The sequence below is a fragment of the Hylobates moloch genome, unplaced genomic scaffold (assembly GCF_009828535.3).
Source record: "Hylobates moloch isolate HMO894 unplaced genomic scaffold, HMol_V3 SCAFFOLD_1, whole genome shotgun sequence".
NCBI classification, from domain to species: domain Eukaryota; kingdom Metazoa; phylum Chordata; class Mammalia; order Primates; family Hylobatidae; genus Hylobates; species Hylobates moloch.
In genome coordinates this window covers 166,381,341-166,399,144 of record NW_026652276.1, presented here as the reverse complement: position 1 = coordinate 166,399,144, position 17,804 = coordinate 166,381,341, and the positions used below count along the sequence as shown (strand labels likewise).

At 37.1% G+C, this 17,804-nt stretch overlaps 1 protein-coding gene across 1 annotated transcript; it reads right to left on the bottom strand.

The window, feature by feature from the left end:
• Window positions 1-803: 803 nt before the first annotated feature.
• BET1 (Bet1 golgi vesicular membrane trafficking protein) lies at window positions 804-13,987 on the bottom strand. Its single transcript, XM_032761040.2, has 4 exons — window positions 13,805-13,987; window positions 8,810-8,934; window positions 3,780-3,836; window positions 804-1,933 (listed from the first exon to the last, which is right to left on the bottom strand). The coding sequence occupies exons 1-4, from the start codon at window positions 13,821-13,823 to the stop codon at window positions 1,778-1,780; spliced, it is 357 nt and encodes a 118-aa protein (XP_032616931.1). The 5' UTR covers window positions 13,824-13,987; the 3' UTR covers window positions 804-1,777.
• Between the last annotated feature and the right edge of the window lie 3,817 nt (window positions 13,988-17,804).

Below are 17,804 nucleotides of genomic sequence, written 5' to 3'. Positions count from 1 at the left end.
TTGGCCTTCTGCTCTTCCTGTTTTTCACAACTTTAATTATTGACAATGATTTCTAAGTCTCCTCTGAGCTCTGGTGTCACATACTTGACACAAAGTACAGTTAAAAACTTCTTGAATGAATGAGTCACTCTCCAATTGCCTGATGAAAATATCTACTTGGAGGTATTTCATCACCTTGAAGCCTGAAAACAACCTATTGTCTTGTCCTTAAAATAACTACCTTTTCTGAGAATTTCTGTTAATGATAGTGAGAACCAACATTTATTGAGTGATTATCACATGCCAGGCACTTTACGATATATTATCTACTTCTCACAACTATCCTATGAAATAGATGGTGTAATGAAGAAATCAAGGATAAAAGCAGTGAGCAAGTTAAGGAATAGAGATATGAACCCAGGTCATCTAACTCAAACCAGTGCCTCTCCCATGACACGTCAGGCTTATCTGTTTAAGTCCCTTAACCACACTCAGTTCCGGTGGTTTTAACCTGTCAGGTAGAGGCCCAAATAATGATGAACGAAGCCAGAAAAAATAGGACCCAAACTGACAGGTTATTAGGGATGAACAAAAAGAATTGAAAACTCGGTAAAATCCAAGAAAATAGATTCATAACCAAAAATAAAAGAATTAAAGAGATTTTTGAAATAGAGTCAAGATTTGCTTATTTGTTTGAAGCAAGTTCCAACAACACAAATATTAACTTTGCTTGATTTGGGTTGGAATCTGAGTTGTCAGGACCATTTCTCAGATTCTATTAAGAACGTAAAAGAGACTTAAAGAAGTAACACAGTCGACTAGTATATTTTATTTAAAAATTTACTTTTGAAGCCTATAAATGGATAAATTCCAAAATACAGAATATTTAACAATATTTAATATTTTCTACTCAACAATCTGCCTTTGTGTTTTTCTTTCCATAAACAAATACACTGGATTAAAGCAACAATACTCTTATCTTCAAGTTCAATGCCTGAGTTTCTTGCGTACTATTTCCATTTAGAGTTCAGTAATTACTTAACTTCACATTATTCTGTCACAAATGATAATCAAATGTCCTACCTATGTAGTAAAAATCATAAAACTATTATAAGCCAAGTCAAGAGAATTTATAAAGTTAATATGAAATAATAACTATACTGATACACATGTGCAATGAGCCCTACCAGAAATATGCCAAAATAACAAGCTTTATTTAAAGAATGAAGTCTTTGGGCAGAAAGAAATGAGAAGTCATTATCATCAAAAATTACTAGGAAGATTGTAGGTAAAAAGAAATCACCCTACGATTTTAACTAAATAAAGGAGGAGAAAGGAGTATATCATTACAGTTGATACAGTTAGGAAAATTCAATTACCATTCTACCACAAACTGGTTGACTACTTCAAGAGCTCAGAGTCAGGCTCTCCAGGCATTCTGTTACTCTCCCACTAAGTTTCCTTACATGGGACATAAACCTGCATTTATGATTACAACAAAATATTATAATGCTATTTAATCTGACAGTTGGCAAACAATAGAAAAACAAACTGGAAATTAGTGAAGCCACACCCTCTCGCTACCCCTGAAAATAGGGGGCTAAAATGAGTCATTAAGAAACAGTATTCAAAGACCACTGTATTAACTAATGTGATTTATAAAATAAGCAAAATTCAGCAATTTTCAATGGAAAATGCCACAGTATTTGAACACTAGGAATGTTTTGATGCTGATTTTTATCAAAGTCGTACTCCAAGCCATTAAGTTGGAACAAATTCCAATTCACAATTACATGCATCACCTCAGTTTAATAATCCAATAAATGATAAAAAAGACAAATAAAGAAAACAGCATCATATAGCACAGCAGCTTTGTTTGGCTCCCTCTGGATAAAATCTTCACTTTGCCCATAGTTTTACCTAGAAATCCAGTTGTGGAATCAAATTGTGAATCCTATCAGAGATAAAGGCAAATAAAATATAACAGTTAGATTCTACTAGTCTACATATGCATATCCAAGTAATTGAATAACTGTTACCATAGTACATTTGTAATGACAGTTTTGTGTTTAATCAATTCAGGAGCCTGTTAATAACCTTGGATTATCAGCCTGATTTCTCCACGCAAAATACAGTAATACTCTCAGTGAATAAAAAGCTCTTTCATTGTCCAATAAACACTTCTTTCAGCTCCACAGAGTAATTCAACAACTCAAAACTATTTAGGTGTTATTCCAATTATGGGGATTAAAAAACATTAACAATAAATGTAAGTACTTTGTGCATTATCGCACAGATTTTTTTCCCCACTCTTTGTTGTGCCATTGCTCTCCAAGGTCAAATGGCTGACTGCTACCCAAGTAGAGAATTCATCCAAAATGTAATATGGTTAGAAGTTAAATGTACCTTTATTTACTTATTCATTTATTTAGAGATGGAGTCTCGCTCTGTTGCCCAGGCTGGAGTGCAGTGGTGCAATCTCAGCTCACTACAACCTCTGCCTCCCCAGTTCAAGTGATTCTGCTGCCTCAGCCTCCCAAGTAGCTGAGACCACAGGCACATGCCACCACGCCCAGCTAATTTTTTTGTATTTTTAGTAGAGATGGGGTTTCACCATGTTGGCCAGGCTGGTCTTGGACTACTGACCTCAGGTAATCCACCCACCTCATCCTCCCAAAATGTTGGGAGTATAGGAGTGAGCTACCACACCCGGCCTTGGACCTTTACTTTTAATATCCTTTTGTTTAGACAGCTGACTTTGAAGTAGAGTCTATTAAGTTAAGAGAATATCATATAGAGGTAGTAAAATGTGATAAGGACTATAAATATGGATGGAGAAAAACTACCATATTAAAACATAGCTGGAAAATCCTAAAGATGAGAGAGGCTTAGGTATGGACTAGAAATATTACACATACTTTCACAGAAGTTTTAATATCCTGAGATGTAAAGACCCTGGCATAATAATATCCTTTGTATAGCTCAGTGTCTATGTGGCTCATACACTTTAGATCTATGGTTCTTCACCATGGTTACGCATCAGAATCACTGGAGATGCTTTTTTCAAAATATTTACATCTAGATCCCTCCTCACAAAATGCTAAATCAGTATATTTAAAGACAGAATCAGGCATATACATTTTTAAAGAGGTCCCTAGCTGATTATAATGTACAAGCTTAGCAAGAACACTGCTTTTGATGCCAAATTCATTTTTGAATAGCACAATTTTAAAAGCACATGGAACCAGAGAAGGTTCAGAGAAGCTTGACATTCAAGATAAATGTTAACAAATGGAAGGGGACCCTAACAAGAAAAGGTATATGTTGTTAGAGAGAAAAGGCTCCGGGCTGTTCAAATCTATGAGCACTTTTTTCAGAAGTGATCCTCAGGAAATCAAGCAAAAGAGTAAGTATCCATTAAGTGAATGACATTTGGTTGGCTGGATATCAAGTGCCTTTTGATTGCTTGGTTAATAAATTACTAATAGTCTCTACTATTGAGATTTCTAAGACTACTCAAAATAGTCATCTGTCTTGAGTTTTTAACAATCTTTCTAAAAACAGGATTAAAGATATATTGGCTTCCACTTGTTCCTCCCACTTACAGTGTGAGACGAGATGAAAAATGCAAAACCATGGCAAAAATAAACCTTATAGTTATTCCAAACACATTAGATACAAATGGATGGGAATCAAGGACTTAGGATCTCTGTGTCTATTTCAAAATGAATAAAAGTTGAAATTCTATTATTTGCAAATATTAGATCAAATTTTTTAAAGTTAAAACCATAACCACTTACCATTTCAGCTAATAATTTATTCTGGGTTTTAACTTCATGGCCTATTTCAATGGAAAGCTATAAAGAAGAAGGTATACACAGGATTACTCACATAAAAGTATTCAAGTGTTATAAAGTAAAAATAATGTCATTCTAAGCATATACATTTTCTGAAATGAAACAGTCTTCTAGACACATAAACTCTCTTCTTCTGATACTTTTTCCACCAAGATCAATAAAAAATAAATTTGGAATTTCTACTCCTCCCAATTATGGACATTTCCTCATTCCTCTTTATTTTAATTTCATCTTAATATTCAATTCCATCTTTTAATTTGGTATGTACTACTTCTCTCTGATTCTCTTAACCTTGCATGCTTTTATATCTTTATTATATTCCTACAAAAGCTACAAATTCCTACACATATCTGTATATTTCCTTCTTACATTTTATTTATTTATTATATTTTATAAATTATATATATTTTTATTTATTTTTTAACTTATTTTAGGTTTGGGGGTACAGGTGAAGGTTTGTTATACAGGTAAACTCATGTCACATGGATTTGTTGTGCAGATTATTTCGTCAACCAAGAATTAAGCCTAGTACCCAACCTTATTACATTTTGAAAGATCTACAAGTACCCATACAACCAATTCAAATCTGGACAAAAGTATTTCATATTTTCCTAATGAAATGTTACATTACTTTAAATATGTCTAAATTGATTATTTCCTTACATTTTAAACGTTTTTGCTTTAAAATATGATAATAAATTAAAAAAATATATATTAGTGTTACTTCCTGAAGCTCTGAAGAAAACAGCCATAGCTTACAAAACACAATACTATAGGTAATTATGACAACTATTCAAACCAAAATCTATCTAATACTTTATAGGACAGATTCATTAAAGGCTTCACTTTCAATATATTTAAATAAATAGAATCATCTACTGAAAATCTTGGTAAACCACTGCAAATATTGTTCTTCATCTGTGTGAAAGCACATGGGATAATACTGATACAAAACCACACTAGAATTCTATAGATCAGAACATGAGCTTTCCTCCCAGATTTAACAATTTGGAGATAATAAAGTAACCATGAAGTTAGACTGCCCACATTACTCAACTTCTTTCTATCACTGTCATTCATGCCGAGGAAAAATATTTCTAGGACATCACAACTTTCTTCTAACAAGTAATCTAAATTATCTACATGGGGGGGGCGTTTAAAGGCATTTAATTCTGAAGTCCTTCCAAGTGTTGTATTTTAAAAATTAACATTATACAATATTACTTAGTTCATAAATCAACTTTAGTTTAATATGACTTTGAAAACAATCCTGTTTCAAAATCTAAAGGTCTCCAGACTGAATGTAATTCGATTTTCCAAAGACTATAATGAAATACCAATTAAGTTTTATCAACATGGGCTTCTACTGAATGCTTTATAAGTGAACGTCACGTTCATTATAATGCAGTATCAATCACATATATTATTAAAATCATCTTTGTGTAATTCCTTTGTTCAATACAAATTTACTCAATACCACTGATAAGGAATTATGCTAAGTGCTATACAGAATACAAAGTAAGTACAATAAAAAACCTGCATTCTGGTAAATTCCTTTTACATACAAATAATGCCAATGCAACTCACTATGATTTGTGAATGAGTGCTACAGAAATGGCACAAATGTGGGATAAGGATTCCCTATTTAATAAATGGTGCTGGGAAAACTGGCTAGCCATATGTAGAAAGCTGAAACTGGATCCCTTCCTTACACCTTATACAAAAATTAATTCAAGATGGATTAAAGACTTACATGTTAGACCTAAAACCATTAAAATCCTACAAGAAAACCTAGGCAATACCATTCAGGACATAGGCGTGGGCAAGGACTTCATGTCTAAAACACCAAAAGCAATGGCAACAAAAGCCAAAATTCACAAATGGGATCTAATTAAACTAAAGAGCTTCTGCACAGCAAAAGAAACTACCATCAGAGTGAACAGGCAACCTACAAAATGGGAGAAAATTTTCGCAACCTACTCATCTGACAAAGGGCTAATATCCAGAATCTACAATGAACTCAAACAAATTTACAAGAAAAAACAAACAACCCCATCAAAAAGTGGGCGAAGAACATGAACAGACACTTCTCAAAGGAAGACATTTATGCAGCCAAAAAACACAAGAAAAAATGCTCATCATCCCTGGCCATCAGAGAAATGCAAATCAAAACCACAATGAGATACCATCTCAAACCAGTTAGAATGGCCATCATTAAAAAGTCAGGAAACAACAGGTTCTGGAGAGGATGTGGAGAAATAGGAACACTTTTACACTGTTGGTGGGACTGTAAACTAGTTCAACCATTGTGGAAGTCAGTGTGGCGATTCCTCAGGGATCTCGAACTAGAAATACCATTTGACCCAGCCATCCCATTACTGGGTATAGACCCAAAGGACTATAAATCATGCTGCTATAAAGACACATGCACATGTATGTTTATTGCGGCACTATTCACAATAGGAAAGACTTGGAACCAACCCACATGTCCAACAATGATAGACTGGATTAAGAAAATTTGGCACATATGCACCATGGAATACTATGCAGCCATAAAAAATGATGAGTTCATGTCCTTTGTAGGGACATAGATGAAACTGGAAACCATCATTCTCAGTAAACTATCACAAGGACAAAAAACCAAACACCGCATGTTCTCATTCATAGGTGGGAATTGAACAATGAGAAAAATCACACTCGGACTGTTGTGGGGTGGGGGGAGGGGAGGACATAGGAGATACACAATGGGTGCAGCACACCAACATGGCACGTGGATACATATGTAACAAACCTGCACATTGTGCACATGTACCCTAAAACTTAAAGTATAATAATAATAATAAAAAAAAAGAAAATGTGGCACATATACACCATGGAATACTATGCAGCCAAAAAAAATGATGAGTTCATGTCCTTTGTAGGGACATGGATGAAGCTGGAAACCATCATTCTCAGCAAACTATCACAAGGGCAAAAAACCAAACACCACATGTTCTCACTCATAGGTGGAAACTGAACAATGAGAACACATGGACACAGGAAGGGGAACATCACACACTGGGGACTGTTGTGGGGTGGGGGGAGGGGGGAGAGATAGCATTAGGAGATATACCTAATGCTAAATGACGAGTTAATGGGTGCAGCACACCAATATGGCACATGTATACATATGTAACAAACCTGCACATTGTGCACATGTACCCTAAAACTTAAAGTATAGTAATAATAAAATTTAAAAAAAGAATGGGGAAAAATAAAAAAAAAAATAAATAAAAGAAAATGTGGTACATATATACGTAGAATACTATGCAGCCATGAAAAGAACAAGACCATGTTCTTTGCAGCAATATGGATGCAGCTGGAGGCCATAATCCTTTTTTCTTTTAAAAAATGGAACACAAGGACTTAGCCATAATCCTAAGCACATTAATGCAGGAACAGAAAACCAAATACCACATGCTCTCTCTTATAAGTGGGAGCTAAACTTTAGGTACTTTTGGACATAAAAATGGCAAGAATAGACACTGGAGACGACTAGATGGGGGAGGTAGGGAGGAGGGTAAGGGTTGAAAAATGTTGCATACTATGCTTACTACCTAAGTGACAAGATCATGCATATCTCAGCATCATGCAATATACCCATGTAACAAATTTGCACATGTACTCCCTGAATCTAGAATAAAAGCTGAAATTATTAAAAAAAAAAAGAAAAAGAAATGGCACAAATGGTCTTATGTTCATAAGAAGAAAAGTTACTTTTGGATGTGGTAATCAGGTAAAAATTTGGAGGGGGGGGGTGCAACGAAGTGGGGCCCATGTGGATAAGCAGCACTTCAGTTGATCTAAGAAGGAAGTGGAGGCTTAAGGCAAAGGGATAGTGTGATATGGGGGTGGGAAAGTGACAGCATACACAGGACACAAAGTGCAATTTGTCTAGCAGGAAGCACATACAGATTCTGGAAGTGTGAGAGATAAGATCTCAAAAGCTAAGGCTAATTTTTGAAAGATCTATCTGATTTAATCAAGCTACAAAGCATGAACTTTATTAAATCGTGGAAAGACACTGAAGACTTCTGGGAGTGCAGGATGTAAGTTTTGAAATATTCTAAAAGAGGACTGTGGCAATGATTATATAGCTCAGATCATAATGTGCAAAAAAACAGGAACAAATAGGTTAAGAGGTTCTTCCAGTAGTTCACTAAGAAAACCAGGGGATAGGCCAGGTGCGGTGGCTCACACATATAATCCCAGCACTTTGGGAGGCCAAGGCGGGCGGATCACCTGAGATAAGGAGTTCAAGACCAGCCTGGCCAACATGATAAAACCCTGTCTCTACTAAAAATACAAAAATTAGCCAGGTGTGGTGGCGGGCGCCTGTAATCGCAGCTACTTGAGAGGCTGAGACAGGGGGATTGCTTCAACCCAGGAGGCAGAGGTTGCAGTGAGCCAAAACTGCAGCATTGCACTCCAGCCTGGGCAACAAGAGCAAAACTCCATCTCAAAAAGAAAAGAAAAGAAAAGAAAACCAGGGGATAGTATTAGAAATAGAAAGGCAAAGATAGAAACATCAGAAAGACATTGTAAGACTCAGTGACTGAAACGAAGTACAAAGGTAGAAATAAGAAAGACCAAGATTTATAGCTTAGAGGACTGGATTAAAAAAAGCAGAAGAGCTACTTGGGGGTGGAAGATGGACAGCGCTGTTTTGAGACATTACAGCAGACAGCATACAGTATACAAAAAACAGCTGGAGATTTTTCTTAAGTATTAAAAAAAAAACTATCTTTTGATGTGCCACATTTTTTAATTTACTCAAAGCACAGTCTAAATTTTGAGTGTACTTTGACCTAACAAAACCACAGTATCTGAGTAAATGAATTCCTTAGGATGACGTCAATAAGAATATATAGTTTATAATTATATGTATAGAAATCTATGAATTAAAACACATATAATATTTGTTATATACTTACAGATTTTATAGCAGTTACTTTGCTTCTCAGACTTTCAGTGAGCCTCTCATTTTCTTCTTCACAGGCACTATACCCACTATTAGCATAGCCATAGTTTCCATAGTTGCCAGGAGGTACTCCTTCACCTGCAAGGATCAGAGTCACAAAGGTGGTTCTAGAGAAGTCACTTTTGAAACACTGATAGTTAGGAAAGAACTGAAAAAGACCCCTGGAGGACCTTGCAAACCACATGTGTCTCTAATATTCATACTCCAAATGAATTTAAAAAATAACCAAACAGAGACCAGACCAATTCTTTCCATTACCCTCTGTTAACCAAACAATATTCAGTTCAGTTCATTTTGATATACATTTCTGGATTGCTTATTGATTGTCCAGAAGATACAAAAATAGGTACTAATACACAAGAATATTCAGGATACATTCCCTGCTCAAGAGAAACATATATTTTAATAAAAGTTCTAAAAGCAGTAACATCATCTACCCATTGAAGAAGCGTGGCTGTGAAGAGGAATGGAAAAGTGGTTAATACAGAAGGATGGGAGCTCACAGCAGCGAGGGTCCTTTACCGACATCTCTTTCTCTTAAATAGACAGTTGGACAGGAAAGAGCCAAAGCAGGGAGGGGGCAAACTGAAGCTCCAGGAAAGACATGCAATAACTTATGCAGAATGTTAGCTGAGAGTCAAGAGGGAGATTCACTTATTCTTCAACATGTATTTGAAGAATTACCATGTATCAGATCCATTGTTCTTTCTAGGTGCTACTTTTATGGAACTCTAAGGGATAAGAATGTACACCTCCCTGCCTAATATAGTACTTCATAGTCATCAGGCTATCAAACAACAGATGGAGTGGGCCTTAGACAGTGAATACATATATAAATATGTTGGGCGATTAAGAGGAAACGGCATAGTTCAGGGTGTTAGTTAACTATACTTTTTTTTTTTTTTGAGATGGAGTCTCGCTCTGTCGCCCAGGCTGGAGTGCAGTGGCGCAATCTCGGCTCACTGCAAGCTCCGCCTCCCGGGTTCACGCCATTCTCCTGCCTCAGCCTCCTGAGTAGCTGGGACTACAGGCGCCTGCCACCACGCCCGGCTAATTTTTTTTTTTTTTTTTGGTATTTTTTTAGCAGAGACAAGGTTTCACCGTGTTAGCCAGGATGGTCTCTATCTCCTGACCTCATGATCCGCCCGCCTCGGCCCCCCAGAGTGCTGGGATTACAGGCGTGAACTCTTTTTTAACATAATTATTGCCATCAATTTTCTCAGTAAAGGGAGAAAACGGGCTATCTGCTGAAGAATGGGTGATCATTCAGAATATACTGTAAGGAAAATGATGGAGGAAAGGGACTGGGACTGCACAGGATTAGTAAAGATAAAATAAACTTGTTTGAGGCAATATACTACGGTGGCTTCAATCGTCCCAGGTGTGTGGTTTTTTTCTACAGAAGAGTTCATTGGCCTGAGTTAGTCCAGGAGAAGCTGGATGGTTGGACTAATCTATAGTTGGAAGTTTATAATATTGGGGTTGCAGAAAAACAGAGCCCCAAGAGGTTGAGACTGCATGCCAAAAGAGCGGTTGAAGATCTGGATTATGGGGATTAGATTGGACAGATATTAAAGTAGATTCAACAGTGGCTTGAGAATGTGGGGAAAGGAATGATATCAAAACTAGAAGTCCCAGAGCCTGCTGGGCACGGTAGCTCGCACCTATAATCCCAGCTACTCGGGAAGCTGAGGGAGGCAGGATCACTTGAGGCCAGGAATTTGAGACCAGCCTGGGCAACATGGCAAGACCTCATCTATTAAAAACAAACAAAACTAGAGGTCTCCATATGCCCAATGAGCAGATGCAGCAGCAGTGACAGGAGGTAACAGCACTGATCAATGAAGGACAGTCAAGGTGTGAATAGGAAGTTCTTTCAAGGCACAACACAAATTTCATTTTCCCTATGAAGCAAAACTCTCACTGATTTCTTACAGCTCTGATTGTATGTAACATTAATATTGCACTCTGTACAGTACTCTAAGGGAAGAGACTAAGTTTGTTTGACTCAACACTGTATGTCCCCCCATAAATCTACAAACACACACTGTAAGTCACACTCAATGAATACATGATGTGAACTAATTAATGAAAAGAATCTGAGTTCACTGTTGTTGAACTTTTAATGTGCATACCTTTGTCCAGAATGGAATCATATGCTTCTCTGAAGGCAAAGACAGTATCTCATGCTTCCATATCCTCTCTGTACCTAATGAGTACTTTATATGCAGCAGATACCTATGCAATCTTCACCACCACAAAAACCACAACAAAATATTGAAGTATTTTCCAAACAGAAGAGAGTTGTACTATCTGAATTTTCCTGCTGACACACTATCCATGACACACTATCCATGAAGCTCTCCACATGTTTTATTATAAAAGAACTCAAGGAGTGGGCATATTTTTCCGCTCAGTCAAATATTAAAATCACCATTTAAAAATGCATTCTTACTCTATTAATCAATGATACTCTGTGCAAACTGTAGTTTAATAAGGGCCAAGATACTTAAAGAAAGAATAATGTCTTCTTATTTTGTATGGCTGAGGTTCTGAGTATATAACATTTACCCAATAAGTAATTACTGACTGGTTGAATTCAAACATTTGACAACTTCACCAAGGAATTTATTATAAATTAATTGCTATTTTTTCTTTCCTTTGTTTAGTTGCTTTTGCCTATCTTAATTTTAGAGTTCTTCCATGCTGTTCCATTTATTCAAAGTGAAATTCTCGTTGTATTTATTGTCCAGATATATATTCCTATTAAAGAGTTGATCTTCCCTCAAACTATGACCCATCCCAAATACAATGAAAAAAGTAAAAACCAAATAAAATGCTAGAATTGCTATTCCAAACAAAGCCACTTCTCTTCTGGTGGTGTACTGCTATGAAAAGTTGTAAGAAAGTTAGTGACTACTGAAGATCATCCTCAGCCTTTGTTTATTTAGATAAACGCTACTTTTTTTGCATAGGTTCTATCAGTAAGCTAACAAAACCATTTAGAGATTCAATGGGAAGTGTGGCAGCTTCTGCCTATGGATATGTATCAGATTCACTATGATCCCAAATTTAAAATTTCAGGTCAATATGCATTCATACTTTAAAAAAAAGAAAAGAAAAAATGTGTAACAAAAGCCCTTGTCACTTCACACCAATGTAAATTATAGCAATAGTAGTTACCTAGGTAATCACCTCTCCTCTCAGTCACAGAAAAGCTTTTTTAAAAAAAAGAAAAAAGAAAGAAAAAAAGGAGAAGGTAGTGGGCTCTAAATTGGTGAGATTCTAATTTAACTGGCTGAGCTGAGGTCCAGGTAACAATACTTTAAAAACTTCCCAAGGGATTCTAATGTACAGTCAGGGCTGAGAACCATTACTCAAGTCACTTTCCTGCAATTTAACATGGCACACTGCAGCAGGAAAATATTCAAAAGGGCCTAAAGGCCTACTGATGAAATCCAAACTCTTTAGCCTCGAATGCAAAGATCTCCACAGTGTGATCCTGCATCCCCTACTTCACCCAAACTGGCTTAATCATAATCCCTTACTTCTTTTGAGTTCCTCCTTTCTGGAACTCACTTCCCCCACTCTCCATTATTCAAGGTCTACTTCAAATTCCTATGTCTCCACAAAATACACAAGGATCTTCCCCACAAAGTACACAGTGATCTGTCTCTGAAACCTCTGAGACCATCCCTTATATGTAGAACTTACCTGGTATTTGGATGTATAGTGACACTTTGTACTACAATTTATCTTTGCACATATTCCTACTCCCCACCTAGACTGGAAGCTTTGGGGATCACAAACAGGGCAACAAACAACTGTATACCTACAGCTTACTCAAGCACACAATAAATCTTTTTTTCTGTTATTAATGATGATGAACAAGAAAAACATTTAGACATATAAAACTAAACTTTCTCAAAATCATTTATTTTTTTCTCTTCAATTTACCTGGCCCCATTTTCTATGATCCCAGTATTCATAAAAACTTCATTAAAAAAACAAAAAACTTTCTCATATTACAATTTATTGATCAATAAACAAGTCTATGGTTATTGGCAACTTTCACTGACTTTAAATATCTGACACTTTGGGGAATTTTTTTTTCTTTTTTCAATCTTATAATGACTGAGAAAGGTAACATCTTTTTTCAAATGTTTCATTTATTTTCTGAAGTATATTGCACTCTAATTTAGCGGGGTCTTCTTTTAAAAAAAAATCGTGTCCTAAGAGAAAGCTTCAGAACCAGAAAATGCCTTCTAGTAGCTGTGCGTTACTATAAGGGCCCATTAAAATTCCTTTTGTCTAACTTATTCTTGCTGATGAGCCAGTTTCCTAACCCCAAAGGTAAAGATCAAATGTTAAGTCGCCATACCGTACCACGTTCTACTGCCTTAACCGTGGCACAAGGTTCAGATTAAGAAATCGCCTTTGACCCAGAAGTTACAGTTCCAGGACCTTTAACAATAATGACACATACATTTACCTTTGTAACTCACTGTTACCAGATTAACGACCATTACTAGCGTGCTTTGCGTGCAACCACCCACTTTTCAAATTCCGCTTCTGAAGAAACTAAGAACCAGGGCCAGTAGAGAAACAGAAACCAGAATCGGGCTTTGGAAAACATAGCAATGTCCATAACCACGCTCGGTCAATAACACTAAAACACTCGACCACTGAGATGCCACCTGTACACACCCACCCCTAGTCCACTACTTTCTCTAGCCTACCATCCAAACTTGAATCTGACTCAAACTTAAGGAAATTCCAAAGATCTGGGACAAATGGTGTGTTTCCACTCGACATGGACCCCAAAGATCCCCTCTAGACATCCTATTTTTTGGACCAAATGCCAGAAACAGAAGACAGGTTCGATTTCCTCCCGCGCCCCAGCGCTCCCGGTTCTAGGGCCCCGAACTTCGAACCTCAGCCCTCTTACCCAGGCCTGCACGCCTCATCCTGCCAGAGGAGAGAGAGAAAAGGCGGGCGCGGGGGGTTGGGTGAGTAGGAAACAGCTAGGGGTGACCCGTACCGCGTCTTCAGTACCAGGGCCCCGCAAAACACCAACTTCTTCCCCTAAAGCGCCACGACATCAGTGGAGTCTAAACACCGCGCCGGCTGATGGCGTCACCAAGGCGCTCATTGGAGCCCTGGGAAGAAGGTTGAATGGTATTCTGGGAAATGTAGTTCACCGACGCTTAACGTGTTGCTGAAGGCGTGATGTGAAACCGGTCCCAGGAGCGGGCTGGGCGTCCGGAAAAGGGGGCGGCTTCGACTGCGGCTCTGATTCTGGGTTTCTGATCCAACGTTCCCGCTGTTCCGCTCGCGGCCCGTGGGTCGCTGCTTTCAGTTTGTTGACCACGAGGTTTAACACAGCAGATCTGCGCCTCCCGACCCACAAGAGGATGGTTGGGGTATCCTTCCTGATTCAGCCTTGAACTCCCGCTCACCTCCAGAGGCGATTCAGGGAAAGTTAGAGAAAACTTTGTCCAGGTTTCTCAGTTTACAAACAAGTAATCCGACACCCACAGAAGTAACCGATTTGTGCCTCGTAGTATCCAGTAAAGGAGAGAAAACCAGGTTCCTTTGAGTAGGACTCCTGCTCAGATGAGAGCGGACTAGGAAAGGCCGCGGGGTCTCGTCGGAGGCACTGAATAGTTAGTTCCCTGTTACTGCATCTGTTGTACTTCCTAGAAGGAACCAAGACTTTTAGTTGTTATGGGGACCAAAGGACCCCTAAACTCCCTCCCACTTTTTTTAACTTACACAAAGGTTATTGAAATACTGCTTACACAAGGCAGTGTGCCAGTTAGGGGTTTAAAACTTGTTGGCGAGTTGGAGGTGTTACTGATATCGAGGTTAATCCTAGAATTTCATTTTATCTCACAGGATTTATCGTGAGAATACGATGAAATCGTGGTTTTTGAAGGGAAAACACCTGATACACAGTAGATGATCAAAATTCAGTGTGGCGATTCCTCAGGGATCTAGAACTACAAATACCATTTGACCCAGCCATCCCATTACTGGGTATATACCCAAAGGACTATAAATCATGCTGCTATAAAGACACATGCACACGTATGTTTATTGCGGCACTATTCACAATAGCAAAGACTTGGAACCAACCCAAATGTCCAACAACGATAGACTGGATTAAGAAAACGTGGCACATATACACCGTGGAATACTATGCAGCCATAAAAAATGATGAGTTCATGTCCTTTGTAGGGACATGGATGAAACTGGAAAACATTATTCTCAGTAAACTATCGCAAGGACAAAAAACCAAACACTGCATGTTCTCACTCATAGGTAGGAATTGAACAATGAGAACTCATGGACACAGGAAGGGGAACATCACACTCCGGGGACTGTTGTGGGGTGGGGGGAGGGGGGAGGGACAGCATTAGGAGATATACCTAATGCTAACTGATGAGTTAATGGGTGCAGCAAAACAACATGGCACATGGATACATATGTAACAAACCTGCACATTGTGCACATGTACCCTAAAACCTAAAGTATAATAAAAAAAAATAAATAAATAAATTCACTGCATGTCTGCGGTTTTGTTGTTTCTGCTGTATATATGGCAGTGGAAACGTCTCCACACTACAGATTTCCGAATATGTGATCTCTGATCATTTAGCGTTTCCTCATAGTTTCCCAGGACATTATTAACATTGACTATAATACTGGCATAAGTCTCTGCGTTAAGTTGCTTTTGTAAAAAACACATGAAAACAATTTTTAATAAGAGTTATTAAGCTGGGAAGGAAGCTTTATCCAATAGTGTTTTGATAGAAAAAAAATCATTAAAATAAAACTGCCATTTTCTAAAAGCAATGACATTAAATGAGCATAATATCAGGGACAATTATTACAAATAAAAGATGGAGATTCAATAAAAGAAATGATAGCTAGGTATCCCTCTATGAGTTAAAATCTGTGACAGTCCTTTGGTTAAAAAAATGCATGTTCTATATTTAAAACATGTTTAAAAATTGTCTTACAGAAGGCTTGCTGATAGAAATGTAGAAATCGTTATTTTTGAAAATATGGTAATATTTACCAGAACTAATCATTTAGATTACATAAAATATACTGCTTCCTTTACATGGTAGGAAGACATAAGAATGAAATGTAGTTAAAAGGAAAACATATATAATGTACTAAGAATATAACTGAAGTAAGGCAAAGCCAGTTCATATTGAAGTTGTTACCTAAAAAATCCAATTATTGTTTTTAGCTAACATTGCTAGTATCGAATTAGGATAATGTTATCTGAAAAAAATTTGCACTCAAAAGAGGAGGCAGGAAAAATGAACTTAATGTGCAGAAAAAGAATTTTTAAATGTGACCATAGTTGACATTAGCGATCAGAGGGAATCATTTTCAATTTTCTCGTTGCACTTTTTCCCTTTTAAATTAAAATCCTTAACTTTTCTTACTGATTGAAAGCAAATAAACTTCGCAGAGATGAATAGCATTTAGAACCTCTATTCTCATAGGATAGTCTCACAGAAAACATCTAATGTTTGTAGGTCTCTAGGAGATAAAGGACTAAAAATTACTTAAAATAATATTAAGTATTCCTTCTAGTAATTACAAAAGCAAGAATATAAGCAGGAAATGTCTGAATCGAGGTGCAAAATTGGAACTTTTCTTTCTCCTATCTGTCTGCTTCCTGCCTGCCCATTTGTCCTATCTCTTCCTGGCCAAATTTCAAGTCCGATCCAAGGGAAAAGAGCATACCAAGCTCTCAAAACTGGTTCAATAAACATTAACACATTTTTCAATCATGAAGCAAATTGAGTATCTCGGGTATCATATTTGAACTGTCACAAAATGTAAACTAGAAACAAAAAGCTATTGATTTACAAACAAGCTATGGGACAAAGTTTGTTTCTAAGTTTGTTGTTTGGTATTTAAAGCACATTTTCCCTGAAGACTGAAATGATGGTCAGGTTCCCAACTCAGCCCAGAAAACACATGGCTGTTAGCATTACTGTGCTGGCCAATCAAAGTCTGTGTAACCCATAGGACAGCAGAAATACCGCGTATTTTCAAGAACAATAGAAGAAAAATAATGTTGTAATACTTGTGATAAAATAAAGCAATGCCATTAAAGAAGAAATAGAGTGTTTAAAAATTATTTTGGTTATTCATGTTTGAGAAAGAATGAGTTGTACTTAAAAGTTTTAAGAATGTGAAGAATATTTTCAAGGAGTTTGCAAAAAGTCGCCAATTTGATCTTTCTTTTCCATAATTTGGGAATATTAGCAGCACTGATGGCAAGCTTCTCAGCCATAGTTAATAAAAATTAGACACACAATTCCAACCTTAAAGTCCTCAGCAGAGCCAGACACATAATTTGTGGGGCTCAGGGCAAAGTGAAAATGTTGTGCCTCTAGTTCAGAAAATGGGAAAAGTTCAGTTAAAGGTATTAAGATATAAAACTTCTCTTTCTTCTGTTTTCTTCTGTAATCTCCCTACCATCATTCCTCCCCTCCCTACACCAACTTGTCATGGCGTTTTTATTTGCTATTTAATATTCTTCTGAGTAAAGAAAAAAATAAATTATTAGCATTAATTTTACCCTTGATCTTTATATTGTGCAATGACAGTTTTAAATGCAAACATAAGAGCACGCTACTCGTGAAATCACTAAAATTACACATTTTGTATTTTGTATTTTGTACTTTGATATGGTTTGGATATTTGTCCCAACTAAACGTCATGTTGAAATGTAATCCCCAGTGTTGGAAGTAAGTCCTGGTGGGAAATGTTTGGATCATGGAGGCAGATCCCACATGAATAACTTAGCACCATCCCCTTGAGTGAGTTCACATGAGATCTGATGTCTAAAAGTATGTGGCACCACCTCCTGTCTCTCTTGGTCCCACTCTCACCAAGCAACCTGCCCTCTCCCGCTT

Coding starts and splice junctions, on each gene's coding strand:
- BET1 (XM_032761040.2), bottom strand. Junction 3,837..8,809: donor AAGTAACTGCTATAAAATCT/GTAAGTATATAA, acceptor TCTTCTTTATAG/CTTTCCATTGAAATAGGCCA. Junction 1,934..3,779: donor ATAAATTATTAGCTGAAATG/GTAAGTGGTTAT, acceptor TATCTCTGATAG/GATTCACAATTTGATTCCAC.